Consider the following 17,377-nt stretch of genomic DNA (forward strand, 5'->3'; position numbering starts at 1 on the left):
CAAAATACCGCATCAGGAATGGATACTAATTTGTCCAAAGAGATGTAATTAGGTTTTGCTGGGTCATACTGTGCTCTTCCTAAATAGGCAAGGAACAGGTGTCTTTCTTTGACTTTAAGCAGCTTTGTATTAAATACCTGGAAAAAAAAGTTTTCAAAAACACTACAATAAGTGATGAAATACTTGACTATCTTAATAAGTAAATAAATACAAAGTATTGACCACATCCTCAGTAAATGTGAGTAATGCCGTAAGACTTAAATACATACTGTATTTCTGTTAAGAAATTATGATTAAAAGATAAAAATTAAAAAAAAAAACGATTAAAGGGTCTGGTAGTATAAATCTACAGTCAAGTACATGCCTAGCATATAAAAATGATTGCATAAGCAATTAAGATTAAAAAGAGACTCAAAGGCAACAAAGAGAACAATAACAAAATAGCTCAATGCCACACAGTGTGCAAAGAACATGGACTATGCCCGAGACAGAGGGGAGTATGTTAGAAGAGCAAATCCTCAGCACCTACCCCATACTACTTCATTGGGAACTCAGGGAGTGGGGCCCAGAAATTTGTTTTACCACCCCATCTAGATGATTCTGTTATCCTCTAAATGTAGGAACCAATGTCTGAAATCAAAATGTACATCACCAAAAAAATTTAGATTTCATAATCTGCAGAGCTCCCCCAACTTTTAAAATTTCTGCTGCTTCCCAATTAGAATCACAATGAAATGAATCTGACGTCTGCAGACCAGCTAGGGAAGGTGTGTCCTACCAGCCTCGGGTTAAGCAGGGAGAGGGCAGGAATCGAGAAGGCACTGTCTGCACAACCTGCTGCAAGACAGGAGGGAGGCCCAGCAGGCTCCTGGTGAAGCCTAGGAACCGCTCCAGCAGGAACGTTCAGCCTGGCCCATGACTCCCACCCTTCCCCGCCTTTCCCAGTTTTGAGTGGAAACAATACCAAGAGCTCTCTTGGAAAGGACATTGTACTGCAAACTGACTTGCTTTGGGAATGATGACCAAAACAAAGTGCATGGCGTTAACTCAGCACCAGGTTGGTGTGCTTTTGGAACAAAATTATCTTTTTCTGCCTGCAAAACAAATGACATCCTATTCTGCTCTCATTTTGGTAACTAAATTCCCTTTACCACATTATTACTGTGAGATGCAAAATGCTTGTTTTAGTTTTTTAAGTACGACTCCAAGGCTTACAAAAGTGACTCTTGGCTTACAAAATTATCATACAACATACAGACACAACCACAAGTGACTCTGCGGCTTGCAAACTAGAGCTGATTTCCTAAGTGTAATAACACTGAGGCATTTTGTGGCCTGTGACTACATGTTAGTAGTACACTTCTCCAAAGGCTGGAGTTATTTCATCATTAGGGAATTCTGTGCTCTTCTCAGTCCAAAGCTCAGATTGAGGCTTTTTTTTCCTTTAAAAAGAAAACGGGGCAGCAGTACAGACCACCACGGACCACTTCACCGTTGTCACAAAAATTTCATCTTGTTAATGACGCATTAGTCTCAGGGATGGAAAACAAAAGAAACCCTAACCTGTAAGTTACTGATCCTTTTTCCTGAGGTTGGACCCCCACTTGGGCTTCACAGGAAACCACAGTGGGAGGGGAGACAAGGTGGCTCCTGAATACAACCTCCTTCCTTACGCTAGTGATTCCCTCACGCATGTTACCCTGAAACTGTTTTTAACTTTCCTTCACCGCTTATCATCCCTTCTTTAAAATAACTGTAACAAAGTTATTGTAGTTCTCTATTTTTAATTAGTCATAAGCTATATCTGCCAACCAGAACCGTTACTGCATCAGGGTATTAATTTCATATCACCAAGTTTTAAAACACTTGCCAAAAATTTAAGTCTATATCATTTTTCTCACAGCCTGTCAGTTAATTGTGATTTCCTATAAATAAGCTTTTCATTTTTTCTGTTTGGTTTGCGACAATACTGCCCACACACCTAGGAGTCTATGAATCCCAGTTTGGAAGCCACAGTTCTGCGACAGGGCTGTAGACAAAGCACTAGGATGCATCTGTCAGCCTATAGTAGCTGCATCTACTAGGAAGGTTTCTCCCCACTTGCCAAGCGCCACTCATCACTGGCGAATATCCCTTCTAGAGCAACAGCACACCCTGGCAGACGGCGTGGTTTTTTACTTTTTAAAATTTTTATTATTACTTTTTTTTTTTTAGTTTTTTAGAGGCCAGTTCAGGCTGGCCTTGAACTCAGAGTGATCCTCCTACCTAAACCTGAGTGCTAGAATTATACGTGTGCGTCGTCACACCTAGTAGGTGTGGGTTTTTGAACTTAAATGCCTGTGTTCTAATCCCCACTCTGCACCCTGTTACTCAGTAACCTTGGAAATGTAAGTAATTCCTCTATGCTTGCTTTCTTCTTTTGTAAAACAGGGACAGTAACAGTACCTCATATGGTGGTCGTGAGAATTATTATAATGAATTAATATAAGTAGAGTGGTAAAGATAGAGCTGGCACACCGTAAGCACTCAACAACTATTATTATTTCTCTGGTTTCTATTTTTACCTCTTCCACATTGAATTAATTGCTCCGTAAGTCTTCTTGTTAAGATTCTACCATTAAATAAAGCAATCACATTTTTAAACTCTGTCTATTACTCTGGATTAGAAGCTCCACAAGATAAAGGTCTTGTCTGATGTTTGCTTCCTTAGTATCCAGAGTCTAGCCCAGGGTGGATGATCCATTATGAACTGAAAGAACAAGGCTACTAGGGTTTGGAAAGAACAAGATCAGATTTTCTTATCATGATTAACTGTCACTGAATTACCCACTAACCCAGGGAAAAACAAACTATCGTTGCTTTTTAGTTGAAGATTACTTACTTTACAATTAATTGCTTGTTATGGTTGATATATTGTGTCAACTTGAGGAGTCTAGAAGCTTAACTAGGTAACTCAGCAGTTCTATATCCTGGGGGTGAAAAGGTCACGCTCCTGCTACTCTAGGATGTTGTTTATGTGTCAACTTGAGAAGTTGGAAAGTTCAACCTTAAACTTTAAAGTGATTGAGTAGGGAGCCAGGGTCCATCCTTTGTGAACATCCTCAGCTGTGGAAGAGGAGGGCAGAGATGGTGTAGGCATGGACGGATAGTGATGTAAGGAGGGAAAAGATGCTTACTTTCCCTCCTTTCTGCTCTTGTTCCCTTTCCTGTGCCAGGCATGCCCCTGTGCCATGCCACCCTGCCACGGAGCCAGCTGATTATAGGCTGAAACCTCCACAAACTGTAAGCTATAGTTCCTTCCTTAATTCTGGGTGTTGGGTATTTTGTCTCAGCAATGAGAGAAAAGTAACTAAGACATTGCTCTACAGACAAGTTCATGCAACTGTAGGCTCCCAAGGGCTATTCATAATATGATGGGCAAATAAAACACTGCTATGTATGAAGGAACTGGATCAAATGCTGTCGTTCTAGAAGTTGTGTTAAGTTCGTATTTCTTTCACCCACCTTTATATCACAACAGGAACATGCCTAGTGAGCTGAATAGAGGGACTACATCAATGGACTTTAATCTGTCATTTATCCACTATATACTCATAGGAAAGAAGGCTCATTTTGATGAAATTCAATAACTTCTTTGTTCAACAGATACGTACTGCGTGTCTACCAAGTGCCAGGTGTAGTTTCAGGCACTAGGGATTTGGCCATGTGTGAATCAGACAAAGATCCTGCCTTGAAACAGTATTTCTGTGAACAGCAAATAATGCCACTTAGGAGGTAAGAACAGGGAACTCTGATAAGCTTAGAAAATGTAACTACACCTTCCACACTATGGTAAGCTGGAAATGTATGTTTTTGTGGAAGGTTATAATATGGCTGCTAGTGCATGGATTTAGACAGACTGTGAATGAAAGTACATGTGGCATTAAAAGGACGTTTACAGAAAGCGATCTCTTTTTCATTTAAATGAAGGAAAACACGAGAGACTATGTTACACTCTTCTGCCTGACTGCAACAGGCAGAAGTAGGAGTTTGTAGAAACTACAGCAACACTGAGCAATCAGTGGTTCTTCTCGAGAGCTGCAGCTGAGTACCCTCAGCTGGAAGCCCGTGTTGTGCACAACCCAAACGCAGCACAAGGGCAGCTGTCACCCAGAGCTGTCGCTGTGTTACCTGTGGGAACTTGACAATGATGTGGTGAGGAATGTTCATCACATTGTGCACATAATCAAAGGTCTCCGTCAGTTTCCTCTTATTTGCAGTTAGCATCTTTGGGATTTTGGTGATCATATGTTGAATTTCATTACGTTTAAAGCCAAGTTCAAGACGATAGACCTAAAAGAAGGCAAATTTGCTCTGAGTCATGAGTAGAAACAGTGTCTTGGTACTATGCCAGAGGACACACTGATTCTTCTAAAATGACATTTTAAAACCTGGAAACAGCTAAGTCAAAGCCCTCAGGGGATTACAGCTTCCTACTAGGGTGACCTGAATTTGAAAACCCTCTCCTGAGAATGAGGTCCTCACAGCAACATATCACTATAAAGATCACCGGAAGGAGCATCCAATTTGAAATGAAATAATAGCACATAAAGGCAGGCTGGGAAGGTGTCTATATAGGCTGGCCATAAACAAAGCAGCATTAAGATTTTCCAAGTACTTCTTGAGCTTCTGCTCCGAAGCACATCCACATATATATATTACTGAAAAACACGTCCAATTCAAGAAAGTTGATCAAACTAAACAACGTAGGCCCTTCATGTACTTTCCTACTATCAAGTGTTCCCTCCAAACCATTGCTCAGATGGCTCTGAACTTTATCTTCTAGGCTCCCTGAGAGCAGGAACTATGTTCCCAGGAAGTGACTCAGTATACAACACTTGAGCACATCAGAAAATAGGCCTTACATAATTTGAAACACTACTCCAACTTTGTATACTAACTAGTCAATTGCTTTGGCTTCCTACCATTCTCGTGAAAGGACAGTAAAGAAGGTCTGGCAGAGTCTGACAGAACTACAGCTGGCAAATGGCACAGGTGCCAAGGACAGAGCTGCGCCGTTCGCCGCTCTCTTCATAGCAGTCTTGGATTCGGCCTCCAAACTCCTCGAGACCCAGACTCTCACGGTGGGCACACAAAGCACTTTCAGAGACTGCTAAGAGACTCGGACACAGCCAGCCTCTCGTGCTTGGCAACAGGTGCAGTTGCCAGGCCCACCCCACGCCTCTCCATTACTGTGGGATTATGGGCTCAAGCGTCTACAAGGCAATTCACTCAGGTAACACCAGTAAAATGTAACATTTACTAAGGTAAACCGCTTGCTACATGTTTGTTATGTATGTTTCTATTACTGTCGTTTAGAAATAACTTTTTTTGAAATTTAGTTTTAAGATGACAATGGCAAAATCTATTCTCTCCATGAGAGAACCTTTTTTTTTTTCCGGTATTGAGAATCTGACTCACGACCTTGTGCTTGCCAGGCAGGCACTGTGCCGCTGAGCTAAATACCCAGCCCCAAGAGAACCCTTAAAGAAACTGAATTTTCAAAAGCTGGAAATGGTCCTACCTTCATGTTTTCTTTCACAGGCTCTAGACTTCCAGTCAGCAGCCTTGGAAGACGAACAACCAGATCTCTCGTCTATAGTTGTGAACAAAACCACTGATTATTACTACAGGTGCATATTTAACTGGTTTGGAAAACTAAGGCTTTAGTACGATATAAAATTAAAACTTAAAATATGATTCAATCAGAAAAAGTGATGAAAACCTCAGACCTACATAAACTCAATGCTATTTGAGAAAAAAAACCCTACTGAAACAAAACTTAAGGAAGCAACCTGAAGGAACATTATAAAGTGACACAGCTTTATGTCTAACCTAGCAGGGTAATCACTTCTGTACAATGGCAGGAATGAATAGGATCCATAAGGATGAGCTGTTTATTTGAAACATGAGATTTAACAGTTACTAAGTGTACCTGACATGGAAATGTACAAATTCCATCTTTACCTTCTTCACACTAAGTTCAAGTTCCTTCTGAAAAAATCCCAATCTGTTATCCAGTCTTTCCACTGAAAAACTCAGCAAAAACGGTGCATTCCTGACCATCTGTGCAATTTCTGCCTTACTGAAATTTTTTGACTGCAGATAAGCCACCCTAGAGAAACAGTAAACATACAGATGACAAACATTTACTACTAACTTTCTGAAGTACCAACTTTTTTTTACAAAAAGGATCCCATACCACAAAAAAAGGGAAAAAATATATATAAATAAAAACATTTTGAAATAATGGTCCAAATACGGGTAAAACAGAATAAATACCCACCAAATTCTGGAATGACTTCCACTTACACTTGAACACAGGAAATAATTCTGAAAACCACTAATGGGTAGATTCCTTCTTCAGCTAATATGACTTATTATTACTGGGTAGTGAAAAATTCAATAGCTGCTGTTCAGACATTTTTTTTTTTTTTGCTAAGAACAGAAAAAAAATGCCAACTAAAGAAGAAATAGAAAACTCCATAAACCAAGAAGACCCTCAAACAAGGCTGTGACTGACAGAAAGTTTTGTTACTATTTTTATTATGTATTTTCATAAATAATTTTTAACAGTATATATTTTATTAACTGAAAAAATTTCCTACGTTTATGGATACAAAATTAGAGTGAATGTAGAAAGTTTAACTGTTACATGATTGAATCTTAAAATCTAAAAATACAGCAATAGTTTTTTTAAGAGCACAAAAGTGTCCTTTTTGTGTTTTTCTAATGTATATACAAAACTATATGTATAACATCATCTGAATAGACAAGACTCATAAATTTTTGATGCTAGTGTGTTCACCACAAGCTATCTCAAACTAGGTATATCTTGTTGGAAGCACTCCATACCTAACAACTCTCTCCTAGGGCCAATAGTTCTATTAAATGCTTAAAATGTATCAAGACATCTTGTTTAATTCTTGTAAGAAAAAAAAATTCTGTGATTCTGATAAATTGCCCAAATTACATTTGAAGATCTAAAGATTCACAGAAGTCACATAACTCTGTCTTAGATCATCAAATGATCAGTGACAAAACAGAACTGAGGTTACGCATGCCTACATCTAAATGAACCTTATGAGGGTTCTATACCATGTAACAGAACTTAATTACTTTATAGTTAACTGAACATTCGAATATAGTATTACTCCTTAAAAGTAGCAGGCCTTGAGAAGAAACAATTGATAAATTTACCTACATAGTAAAAAATAACAAAACAAAGTCAAAAGACAAGTGACTTAAGAAAGAAGAAAGAAAAGAGGGGGACAGTGAGGGGTGGGCCCAATTTAAAACTGGGAAGGGATATATACAATTAAGAGAAAAGGGGAATAGAAATAGAAACTCAACCCATGAAGTTACTCCAAACATGAAATGTTTCCACATTTGCTGCTCCAAACAGCTTCCAAAGTAACAGATAAACAGATAACATAAAGTTATAAAATAAATAGAAACACAATGTATGAAGTTTGACAACCCTGTACTGGTGAGGATAATAGGGAAATTGATACTTTTGTGTAAGTGGGGACACAAAAACAGGAAAACTCACACACAGGATAATAACTATTAAAATTACAAATGAACATACCCCCTGACTAAGCAATTCCACTTCCAAAATATGTCGTATAGTTCTGCATGTGTTCTATAGATCACACATGTCCACAGCATATGTGACATGAGGTCTGTGCGGGAGAGCTGCTGCATCATCATCATGGCAGTGACCCCTGGAAACGCCCCTCATGTTTGTCAGTGGACAGCTCTGTAGTGTGGACTTTGCTAGGGTTAAAGGATGCGCCAGAAAAGACAGTCTTCAAGATAGAGTGAAGCTAAGAAACAGGATGCAGAATAGTGCATGCAGGGGCTACCAATTACTATATATGTATAGACACTTACGTAGAATATTCTAGAAGGAGAACAAAAATCTTGCTAATGGAAGCTTTTGCTGTGGATAGGTGTTGGAAGGCCAAAGGACAGGAGTAAGTACAAGGGAAGAATGACTTCTCTCTTTCTCTTTTGGCAGCAAGAATCAATATCAGATTCACACTAAAAAACTGTTATCTACATTGTGATAATTTTTTCCAATAAAAGGCCCATCCAAATAAAAACACCTGAATAAATTAATTAATATTACTCATTTAAACATTCTACAAAGAATTAAACTTCTACACATTTGAAACTTTTTTCACTGAAAAAAAATACATGAAATCAGTGCTGTCTAGAAAATAAGACTGCTATACATACATTCAGTAATGATTACCATATCCTTGCCTATTTCAGTGAAGCCCATTTTTCACTGTATATCCTTTTGAGTACATGTGGATGCAATACCTATTTAAAAATTCTAAGTAATTAAAAAAAATGTTCCATAGCTTACTCTCATAGTTTTAAAAAAATCCCCCCCAAAAAAAATAAATTAAAAAAAAAAATCCCAGACTGGGGCCAGGGATATTAGCTCAGTGGCACAGTGCTTGCCTGGCAAACACAAGGTTCTGAGTTCAACTCCTATGCCAAAAAGAAAAAAACAAAACAAAACAAAAAAACCACCCCAGACCATACCACCTATGTTAGAAAACACTCCTCAGTGGTTAAGAGCTTGTGTGAACTTGATCTTGAACAAGTCACTTAAGCTCCTTTAAAGTTGCAGTTTCCTTCACTCAGAATTAAATGTAGGGAGACTACAGACAGTACTCTGGAGTTAAATTAACAGGGTTTGAAGCCCAGCTCTTCCTGTTACACTGTGTGTAATTTTGAGTAAGTTACTGAAGCTCTCTGTGCCGCCCATGTACAACTGAGACAGTAATAATTATGAGGCAGCTCTGAAATGATCCCCACTCTCCAGTATTTACGCTCCTTGGAATAATCTTGAGCACCAAGGCAAGCTGGTTTTTGAATGGGCAGGGAAGCAAATGGTGTTCCTGGCAGCCCAGAGGAGAAGCACTGGATGTGAGTTTCCTAGGGTCTTTCTCTCTACCTGTGTTGTGATTGCCCATCTCTATTACCCCAGACTGTATATCCCATTAACAGGGGAACATCTTTTTTTTTTGTACCGGGAATTGAACTCAGGACCTTGCACTTGCCAGGCAGGCACTGTGCCACTGAGTTATATCCCTGCCCCTGAACACATGCCTTTTATGTGCTTGACTATATAAGGGCCCAACTTGTCTGAGTAAGCAATGGTTTCTTTTTCCATTTTTTCCCTACTTCAGAGAACATGCTTTGGGCTATGAGGGTTCAAGTAACTGCAGAGCTCTCTGGATCGCGGGGAGGCTCAGTGTCAAGTTGGACACAGTCTGGGAGGGGAAGACGAGAGGCAGACTAACTAGGCATCTAGGTGTGAACTGACCGCCCAAGGCAAAGCGCTGCAAGGGAAGATGAAGAAAATCACAGCGACTGATTTGGCCCCAGGTGATTTATGTGGCTGCCAAAAGAGAAGTCAAGGCTGTGCAGTGTTTGATTTACGCAGTAAGGCAAACTTGCTACAGGACTACAGACCGACACAGGTGAGCGCTGGAAGTGACAATGAATTCAGCATGTGAACTCCAGGACAGAACTTCGGTTTGTTCCGTGTGGCATTCCCAAGGCCTAGGGGGACCCTCACATCACACATCAACACTTTCACTGTAAAGATTCATAGAGATTCAGTAATTATTTGACTGCTAAATGAAGTAAAAAAATGTTTACAAAAGTACTACTTAAAAAAAGAACAATGGAAACAGCTACCTTGTACACAGGACTATGCAAATTATACAGTATTTGCCAAGAGAATGTCAAATGTCTACCATCAAAAATTGGACAGAAAAAAACTATAATTATGCTTTCATGATTTTAAATGCACTCTTAGATAACTTAGCTATTTTGTTGATGGAATGTTTTTTAAAAAACCTTACTCCAGTTTCTAAAGAAAAACAGTTAAGTACTGACTCAGCAGTACGTTGAAAAAATAACAATGGGTAGGTGAATAAAAGAATGGTTTTAAACATTTAATTTAAACCAAGGAAGGTCTGCAACAACAACAACAAAAGCATTCACGTTCACTGTCTCTGCAGGTCCTTATGCAGCAGAGATAATTTCTTCCACAATCACCCCCCATCACCACTTGTGAGAATCATTCTAAAAACCTTACCTGATCTTAAGATTTTCAAGGTCTTCAGAGAAAATAGCATAATTTTTAGTCAGGAAGGTTCCCAGCTGGTTATCCTCTAAACCCAAATCCTTGAGAAACAGGAGTATTTGCTTAATGTCTTTTTCAAAATCCAGTCTTAGAAGGAGGTTGGCTGCATCTGGATGTTTTTCTATCTTGGACAAATCTACTCCTGTAATAAATTACAAATACTCCTTGAGCATAACTAGTTAGTCTAACCATTAAAGCTCATATATATAAGCACAAGAAATTACTGATGAATAACCCACTCAAAGGAGAACTGAGATAGACAAATAGAACCTTCTAAATTTTGGGTTTTTTCTTTAGACAGGGTCTCACTATGTAGCTCAGGCTGGCCTTGAACTTGCAGCAATCCTCCTGCATCAGCCTCCCAAGAGCTGGGATTAGAGATGTGTGCCACCACACTTGGCTTACTTCTAAATATTTTAAAACTAAATTGGTTACAGAAATAAAAACAAATTGAGTTATAGTATTTATCTTGAAGACAAGTACAGAAGAAAATAAGAGCTTCATGGCTAAATTTTTCCCCAAAGACAAATTCAGTAGGCCATATCCACACTGGACCATCATCTTTGTCTATGGTTTCTTGCACATCCTCTGTAGGATGTTTGAGAGCCCCTAATGATCTCCACAGAAACTAGTAATTCGGCAGGACACAAACCCTATGAATAAAATGTTCCTTTCTCTGAAGTTTTTGTTTCCTTAATTAATTTTTATTAATACATGTTTACAATACATAGTATTCACATTCCTTGTGGGGAGCTGGTACATGTACAAAACATATCCCAATTCTTTTTGAATCCCTTTTCCCTCCCCTTCCTCCCACTCCTTCATCCCCTTCCCATCTGCGAAAGATCTACAGTAGACTCCTGACTTACGAACTCCATTCGCTATGAGGGCTGGTTGTATGTAACTCAAGCTGGTTCTAAGTTGAGACTAATTTTTCCATAAGATAATGGAAATACCCATAATGTGTTCCAAACCTCCCAAAGCACCCCTTAACTAACCTTTTCATAATAAAAAGTGTTGCATAATGTACATAACTTACCAGAAACACCTGTAATTTTCCTAACATATTCACTAAAAAGTTATAAAATATGCTTAGTTTACCAGAAAGAACAATTCCATACTGTACTCACCATTTGAGTTGACCTCTTTGGCTTACAGGAAGGGAGAGGGAAATGGATGGTAGTTACTGTTTGGACACAGTCCCCTTCCACAAGGACACCAAGAATCTGGCTCTCTGTCCTTTCTTTCCTTGGGAGAGTCTGCTTCTGGCTTACTACAACTAAAAACCTTTTTAGAACTAAAAACTATTTCTGTCTATTTCTGTCTTTTAACACTGTTCTGTAGTAGGACATCATTCTCATTAAGCAAGTGAATGCTACAGTTGGCTTTTTCTCTGGGTGGGTCTTCTCTACAAATGTTTATACCTCTGTCCATTTTGTCAGGATTTCCTTTATTTCAGAAGAACTTTGCTGCACTGATTTCTGATATTAACCCTCCTCTCCAGAAAGCTCCTCAGCTGCCATTCTCTGTTGCTCGGCCAGAAGCTGCTGAAGTTCCTTTGTAAACAGCTCCTCTGAGGGTTCTTCAACATCACCACCACCTACCTACAAGCCTATAGACACTGCTATAGTGATGGTGTCATCAACCACAGGGTTAGCTGAAGACTCAGGCTCCTCTACACAGCTTTCAAAGTCTCTCTCCTGTATAATTTTAGGCCACACTTTATTCCAGGACACCTCAGTGTCCTCAGAGAGACACTGACCCAGGATTTCTCAATTAACCCCACATAGGAAAGGATGTTGTAATGTTCCTTCTACAACCCTTCAAGGGTTAAATTTGTATCTGAGACCATCTGGAAGCACTTCAAGAACAGTTCCTTGGTGTATAGCTTCTGAAAGTTAGCTATACAGTAAGGGGCTGGTCCACAGGCTACAGTACAGGAATTTTATTAAGTGGGAGAAACTTGATTGAGAACCACAGGAATTCTTCAGTCAATTTTTCTTCCAAATATTGTGGGTGAGCAGGAGCACTGTCCACGATGAGGACAGCCTTGAGTGGTAAACATCTGTCCTTTAGATAGTTCTGAAGAACAGGACAGAAAGTCTCTCTGACCCACTCAAGAAAAAGTACTATTATTACCAAGGGTTTTGTGTTAGATCTCCATATGACCCCTTGCCTATTCCTCTTGACTGTTTTCTGTCTCAGAGTGATAAACCAAGAGAGGTTTAATCTTGACGTCACCACTGGCATTGGCACATAGCAATAAGGTTAGCCTAATCTTTTGTAGGCTTGTAGCCTGGGATTTTCTTCTCTTCCTGGGTAATGTATGTTCTCCTGAGCATTTTCTTCCAGAAAAGGCCAGTTTAATCACAGTGAAAACTTGATGAGAGCAAAAGCTATTGCTCTGTGTCATCACTTGGAAGTGGTGTATGTAATTTTCAGCAGCCCTTTTATCAGCACTAGCTGCTTTACCATGCCTAGTTACACCATGAACCCAAGTTCTCACTTTAAAATTGTTAAACTACTCTTTAATGGCATGAAATGTTTCACCATTATCACTCGCTGATGGATTATCCTTTACAAGATCTGCATTTACAGCACTAGCTTTTTCACAAATTATACTCAAATGGGCTATAATCTGCCTTTCATTTATCCACACTAATAACAGCCTTCCTTCTTCATCTAACAGTGTTGATCATGACTTATTAATTTGAGTAATACCTTTAGCAACACTAGCTTTCTTATACAAATCTTTTCTCTGTAACATTGTCAAGATGGTGGATTTCAACATGCTGTACACATTAGCAAGATCAGTCATATCAATATTCTCATATTTCTACACATTCTCATATTTCTACACATTTTCCTTCTTCTTTTCGATTGTGATTGCTTTCTTTACCTTCCTTAGCTTCTTTTCTAGCTTTCTAGGGCCATTTTGATAGTAGTAACTGTAGCCATCATATAAAGCACTGACCACAATCATGTCCACAAACACACACCTCTGGGTTCAGACTGACACTTAGATACACTTACATACACTTTTATGGCATTGTGAACCTTTGTTTACAACCGCACAAGTATCTAGCATTCAGATCATAAATCAAGACTTTGGTTGTAAGTTAAACCTAAAATTCCAGTTGTGATCCAAGTTGCTTATATATGAGGCCAGCTGTAACTTTAGGGTCCATTTTATTTCTCTCCTTTCTATTTTCTATCCTTTACTGTATTTTGCTCTTTATTTATATCATGTGATATTTAGCTTGTGTGTCTGATTGATTTTACTTAACACCATGGTCTTAAAGTGAATCCATTTTCCTACAGATGACTCTCAATTTTATCCTTCTTAATGGCACAGTTCTATGCTATAGTATATAAATACCACATTTTCTTCATCCATTCATCTGTTGATAGACGTATACACTGCTTCCAAGATTGAACTTTTGTAAACTGCTACTATAAATGTGAGTATGCATGTATCACTGTAATACGATTCTTTAACTTTTGGGAAGATACCTAGAAGGGGAATAGCTGGGGCAAATGGAATTTCTAGCTTTACCTTTCTGAGGACACTCCATACTAATTTCCATAGTGACTGTGCTAGCTTACATTTCTTACAGTGGTTGAGCAGTTCCTTTCCTCCCACCCAGAGAAAGGGCTCTGAGCCTGCATGGTGGCGCACTCCTGTAATCCCAGCACTAGGGAGGCTAAGGCAGGAGGATCGTTGTGAATTCGAGACCAGCCTGGGCTACAAAGTGAGCTCAGGGCCAACCTGAACTGCAGAGCGAGGCCCTGTCTCAAAAAGAGACAAAAAGAAAACCAAAAACAAAAACATAGAAAGGGCTCCACCTGACCTCAGCTTTCTGTCTCTTACCTTTATTTCTCCATCCTCTTACCATCCCTCCCCCCGGGAACTTAGAGAGCTGTGCTGGATCTGGTAATTAGTCCTCTGACTAATAGCTAGAAAATTTTTTTTTCCTATTCTGTAGTTTACCTTTTCACTCTGTTGTTTCTTTTGCTGTGCAGATGTTTTTAATATGAGCTGACCCCACTTCTATTTATAATAGACATTCAGATAATATAAAGCCTGAAGTTTAGATTCAAATTTCATAATCTTTCAAGCATTTCTTCAGATTAAAAGTAACTCCTAACCTACAGTGGCTACATCTATAATCCCAGATTCTGGGAGGCCGAGTTCCAGCCCAGACTGGGCAACTCGCTGACTCACAGATACCCTGTCTCAAAAATGAAATAGGGGACAGAGATGTAGCTCGAAGATCCAAGGTTTGACTCCCAATTCTGCCAAAACCGCCCTACAAAACCCTAAACTAATTTCTAGAGCCAACTTTATAGTCTTAAATATAAAAGCAATGAAAATAATAACATTATTTTCCTTAAAGTATCCTCAATCAGCAAAATAAAATTATGATATTCATTAGACCCAAATATAACCCTAAATCTGAATTTCTTGATATTAAATAGATATTAATAAAAGATGACCACAAACAACAAAACAAACTAAATGCATACACATGAACTTATGTACACAGACTGTAGACCAGAAAGAGATCCAGTATGAATTACAAAGTTTCCCATATAGTAATAATGGCACTTTAAACCAGTGAGGAAAAGAGAAATCAATAATGAAAGTATAATGGGACCGCTAGCTAAGAAATTCTTTCTGCATTCTATACAAAAGTTCTAGATAGATTAAGCATCTAAATGTAAATTAACTTTAAAAAGACAAACTTTAAAAATAATGCAAGTTAGAGAAGAATATCAACTCCATGTATGGTTTTCTGCATGACACATTATCTGTCTAGAAAGGGTCTGGAAAGCTAGCCAACAAATCAGTGATAATGATTACCTTCGGAAAATGGGGCTGGAGGCAGGACAAGAGATCTTTCTCTTATAATAACAGTACTTCTAACAACTAGGGGTTTTTTTGCAATGTAAAAGTAGTAATAAAAAAAAAAATCCAATCACTGGATAGATGAAGAAGTAAGTTGAAAACTATTTCCAAAGACCTGTGATAAATGGGAGAGGAAGGAGGAGCATTTCAAATAACATAATGGACTCAGACTTCACATTTAACTACATATTACAGCTCAAAACACGTGCTGCAGGCCTTCTCAGCATGACCTGCCACACCCTGACTGTGCAAATGCTCAAACCCTAAAGAGCTGCTTTGTAAGAACAATGGGAGAGCACACTTCAAATTACTGGAGCGCACACAGGATTTCATTAACGGTCACCAAGTGCCTTCTGTGGACCAGGCACTTCTGCTAAGCACTGGGGAAAGAAATGGTAAATAACGCACGATCTAACCTCTCGGTGACCAGTCTGGTTGGGCTTTACCTCATCAGTGCAGTAACTACAAATATTACCATTGTAGCCAGTGCCTTAGTCAGGGTCTGGCAGTGAACAGATACTGGCCCTGAAAGCTCAAATGAATTAATGAAGGGACTCAATGCAGGGGTGAGCAAAGTTAAGGGAATACACATGGCACTCCTAGCTCCATCAACGAGGAGGCCCAAGTGTGTACCGGAGCCCAGAGGGAGCGGGAAGCTATTAAAGAAGGGCTGCTCAAGGGCTGTTGTCATGGAGTGCGCAGTTACAGGACCCAAAGAAAGAGGGAACAGGGGAAAAATAACCACACATGGGTCATCTAGCCTTTACCCTGTAGGTGCATGGCACTGTGTGAAGCTGCCTGCCTGAAGCCAGCTGGCCTAGGGGCCCCAGTGTGCAGGCGTGGCCCTCTGAGATACAGAACAAGCCCGGACGGGCAGGAAACAGATCTGTGAAGCAAACAAAGAACCAGGACTTGGCTCAAAAACGTTATCTGACACAATCATGGTTGCTTTAAGTCACTCCTAGGACATGTTCTTGAGATGTCGGCATACAGAGGAAGGAATGGCTGAAACATCTTCCAAAGCTCTAAGTCACTGATGGCAACCTTTCAGAGCTTTCAATGATACAAGCAGCCTGCGTGCCATAGGTTCACCACACCACCGCTCTAAATACACTGTGAATTATTTAAAAGTCATGGCCATGTCTTAGGTTTACCTTGCATCAACCACAGCAACTGCCACAGGCTAGGAAAGCTGTTGTGAAGGGAAAAGCTCCCCTGCTCACAGTGACGCCATCTCTCACCTCTGAACTCACAGAACGCGCTTTAAAAATTGTATATATTTTGGGAATACAATGGATGCTTACACACACACATACACACTAACAGCTGGATGATGAAATCAATCCAATTAACATATCCACCCCTGCATAAACCATTTTTTGTTGTGAGAACATTTAAAATCTACTCTTAGCTATTTCCAAGTATATACATCAACAATACATGAATACATTATAAACTGTAATCATTACGCTGCACTGTGCATCTCCAGAACTTACACCTACACCTTAGACTTTGTGACTTTTGACCGACATCTCCCCACCACCACCAATTCTACTCTGCTTCTATGAGTCTGGCTTTTCAGCTTTCACACCGAAGATCATAGTTTGTCTTTCCGTTCCTGTCTTATTTCATTTACCATAATATCCACCAATGCTGCAAACAGCACTTCCTTCTTTGTAAAAACTGAATAGTGTACCATTGTGTATTTACAGCACATTTTCTTCATTCATTCATCCATCCAGCCATCTGTTGATGGAACTCAGGATTGAGGTAGGATAGAAGAAACAGAACTAAGTAGAAAGGAGATAAGGAAATTGAGATTTCAAAAATTGTACTTTAAAGAAAAACTGCAGCTTCAGAACACAAGCCAGGGTTAATAACTTTTTCTCCTTCTCCCCAAACAGCAAACCTGGGCAACTCCCTTTCAGCTACAAATGGGTCTGCCCATTGCCTTTTTTTTTTTTCTGGTACTGGGAATTGAACTCACGACCTTGCGCTTGCCAGGCAGGCATTGTGCCACTGAGCTAAATCCCCAGGCCCCCCATTGCCTTTTACTTGCAAGTGGTCCTCTTCCACCAGCAACGGACCAAACCTTTGGGATTTCCCATAGAAACAGACTATTGTATCATTAGGGGTAGGCCATCCTCTCCCACGCACTAAGACTAAGACTATAGATTGTCAAATTACACAGATTTGCAGCTCCGAAAACACATGCTAAATCCCCAGTTGCCACTATGCTGTGCTTCATTTCTCTT

General features: G+C 39.5%; 1 protein-coding gene and 1 long non-coding RNA gene across 2 annotated transcripts in view; one reads left to right on the top strand and one right to left on the bottom strand.

Moving 5' to 3' along the window:
- Mterf3 (mitochondrial transcription termination factor 3) overlaps window positions 1-17,377 on the bottom strand; it is a 35,676-nt gene that overhangs the window by 11,339 nt on the left and 6,960 nt on the right. The window contains exons 4-7 of the mRNA XM_013512781.1: window positions 10,166-10,355; window positions 6,007-6,154; window positions 5,564-5,635; window positions 4,171-4,332 (exon numbers count right to left, since the gene is read on the bottom strand). Coding sequence (XP_013368235.1) covers window positions 4,171-4,332; window positions 5,564-5,635; window positions 6,007-6,154; window positions 10,166-10,355 — 572 coding nt within the window. The remainder of the gene's footprint in view (window positions 1-4,170; window positions 4,333-5,563; window positions 5,636-6,006; window positions 6,155-10,165; window positions 10,356-17,377) is intronic.
- LOC102005254 lies at window positions 3,245-5,672 on the top strand. Its single transcript, XR_260475.2, has 3 exons — window positions 3,245-3,282; window positions 4,979-5,275; window positions 5,584-5,672. It is a non-coding gene; the product is annotated as an uncharacterized LOC102005254 (long non-coding RNA).

This window comes from Chinchilla lanigera, unplaced genomic scaffold, assembly GCF_000276665.1.
Source record: "Chinchilla lanigera isolate Chin_1 unplaced genomic scaffold, ChiLan1.0 scaffold00016, whole genome shotgun sequence".
NCBI lineage: Eukaryota > Metazoa > Chordata > Mammalia > Rodentia > Chinchillidae > Chinchilla > Chinchilla lanigera.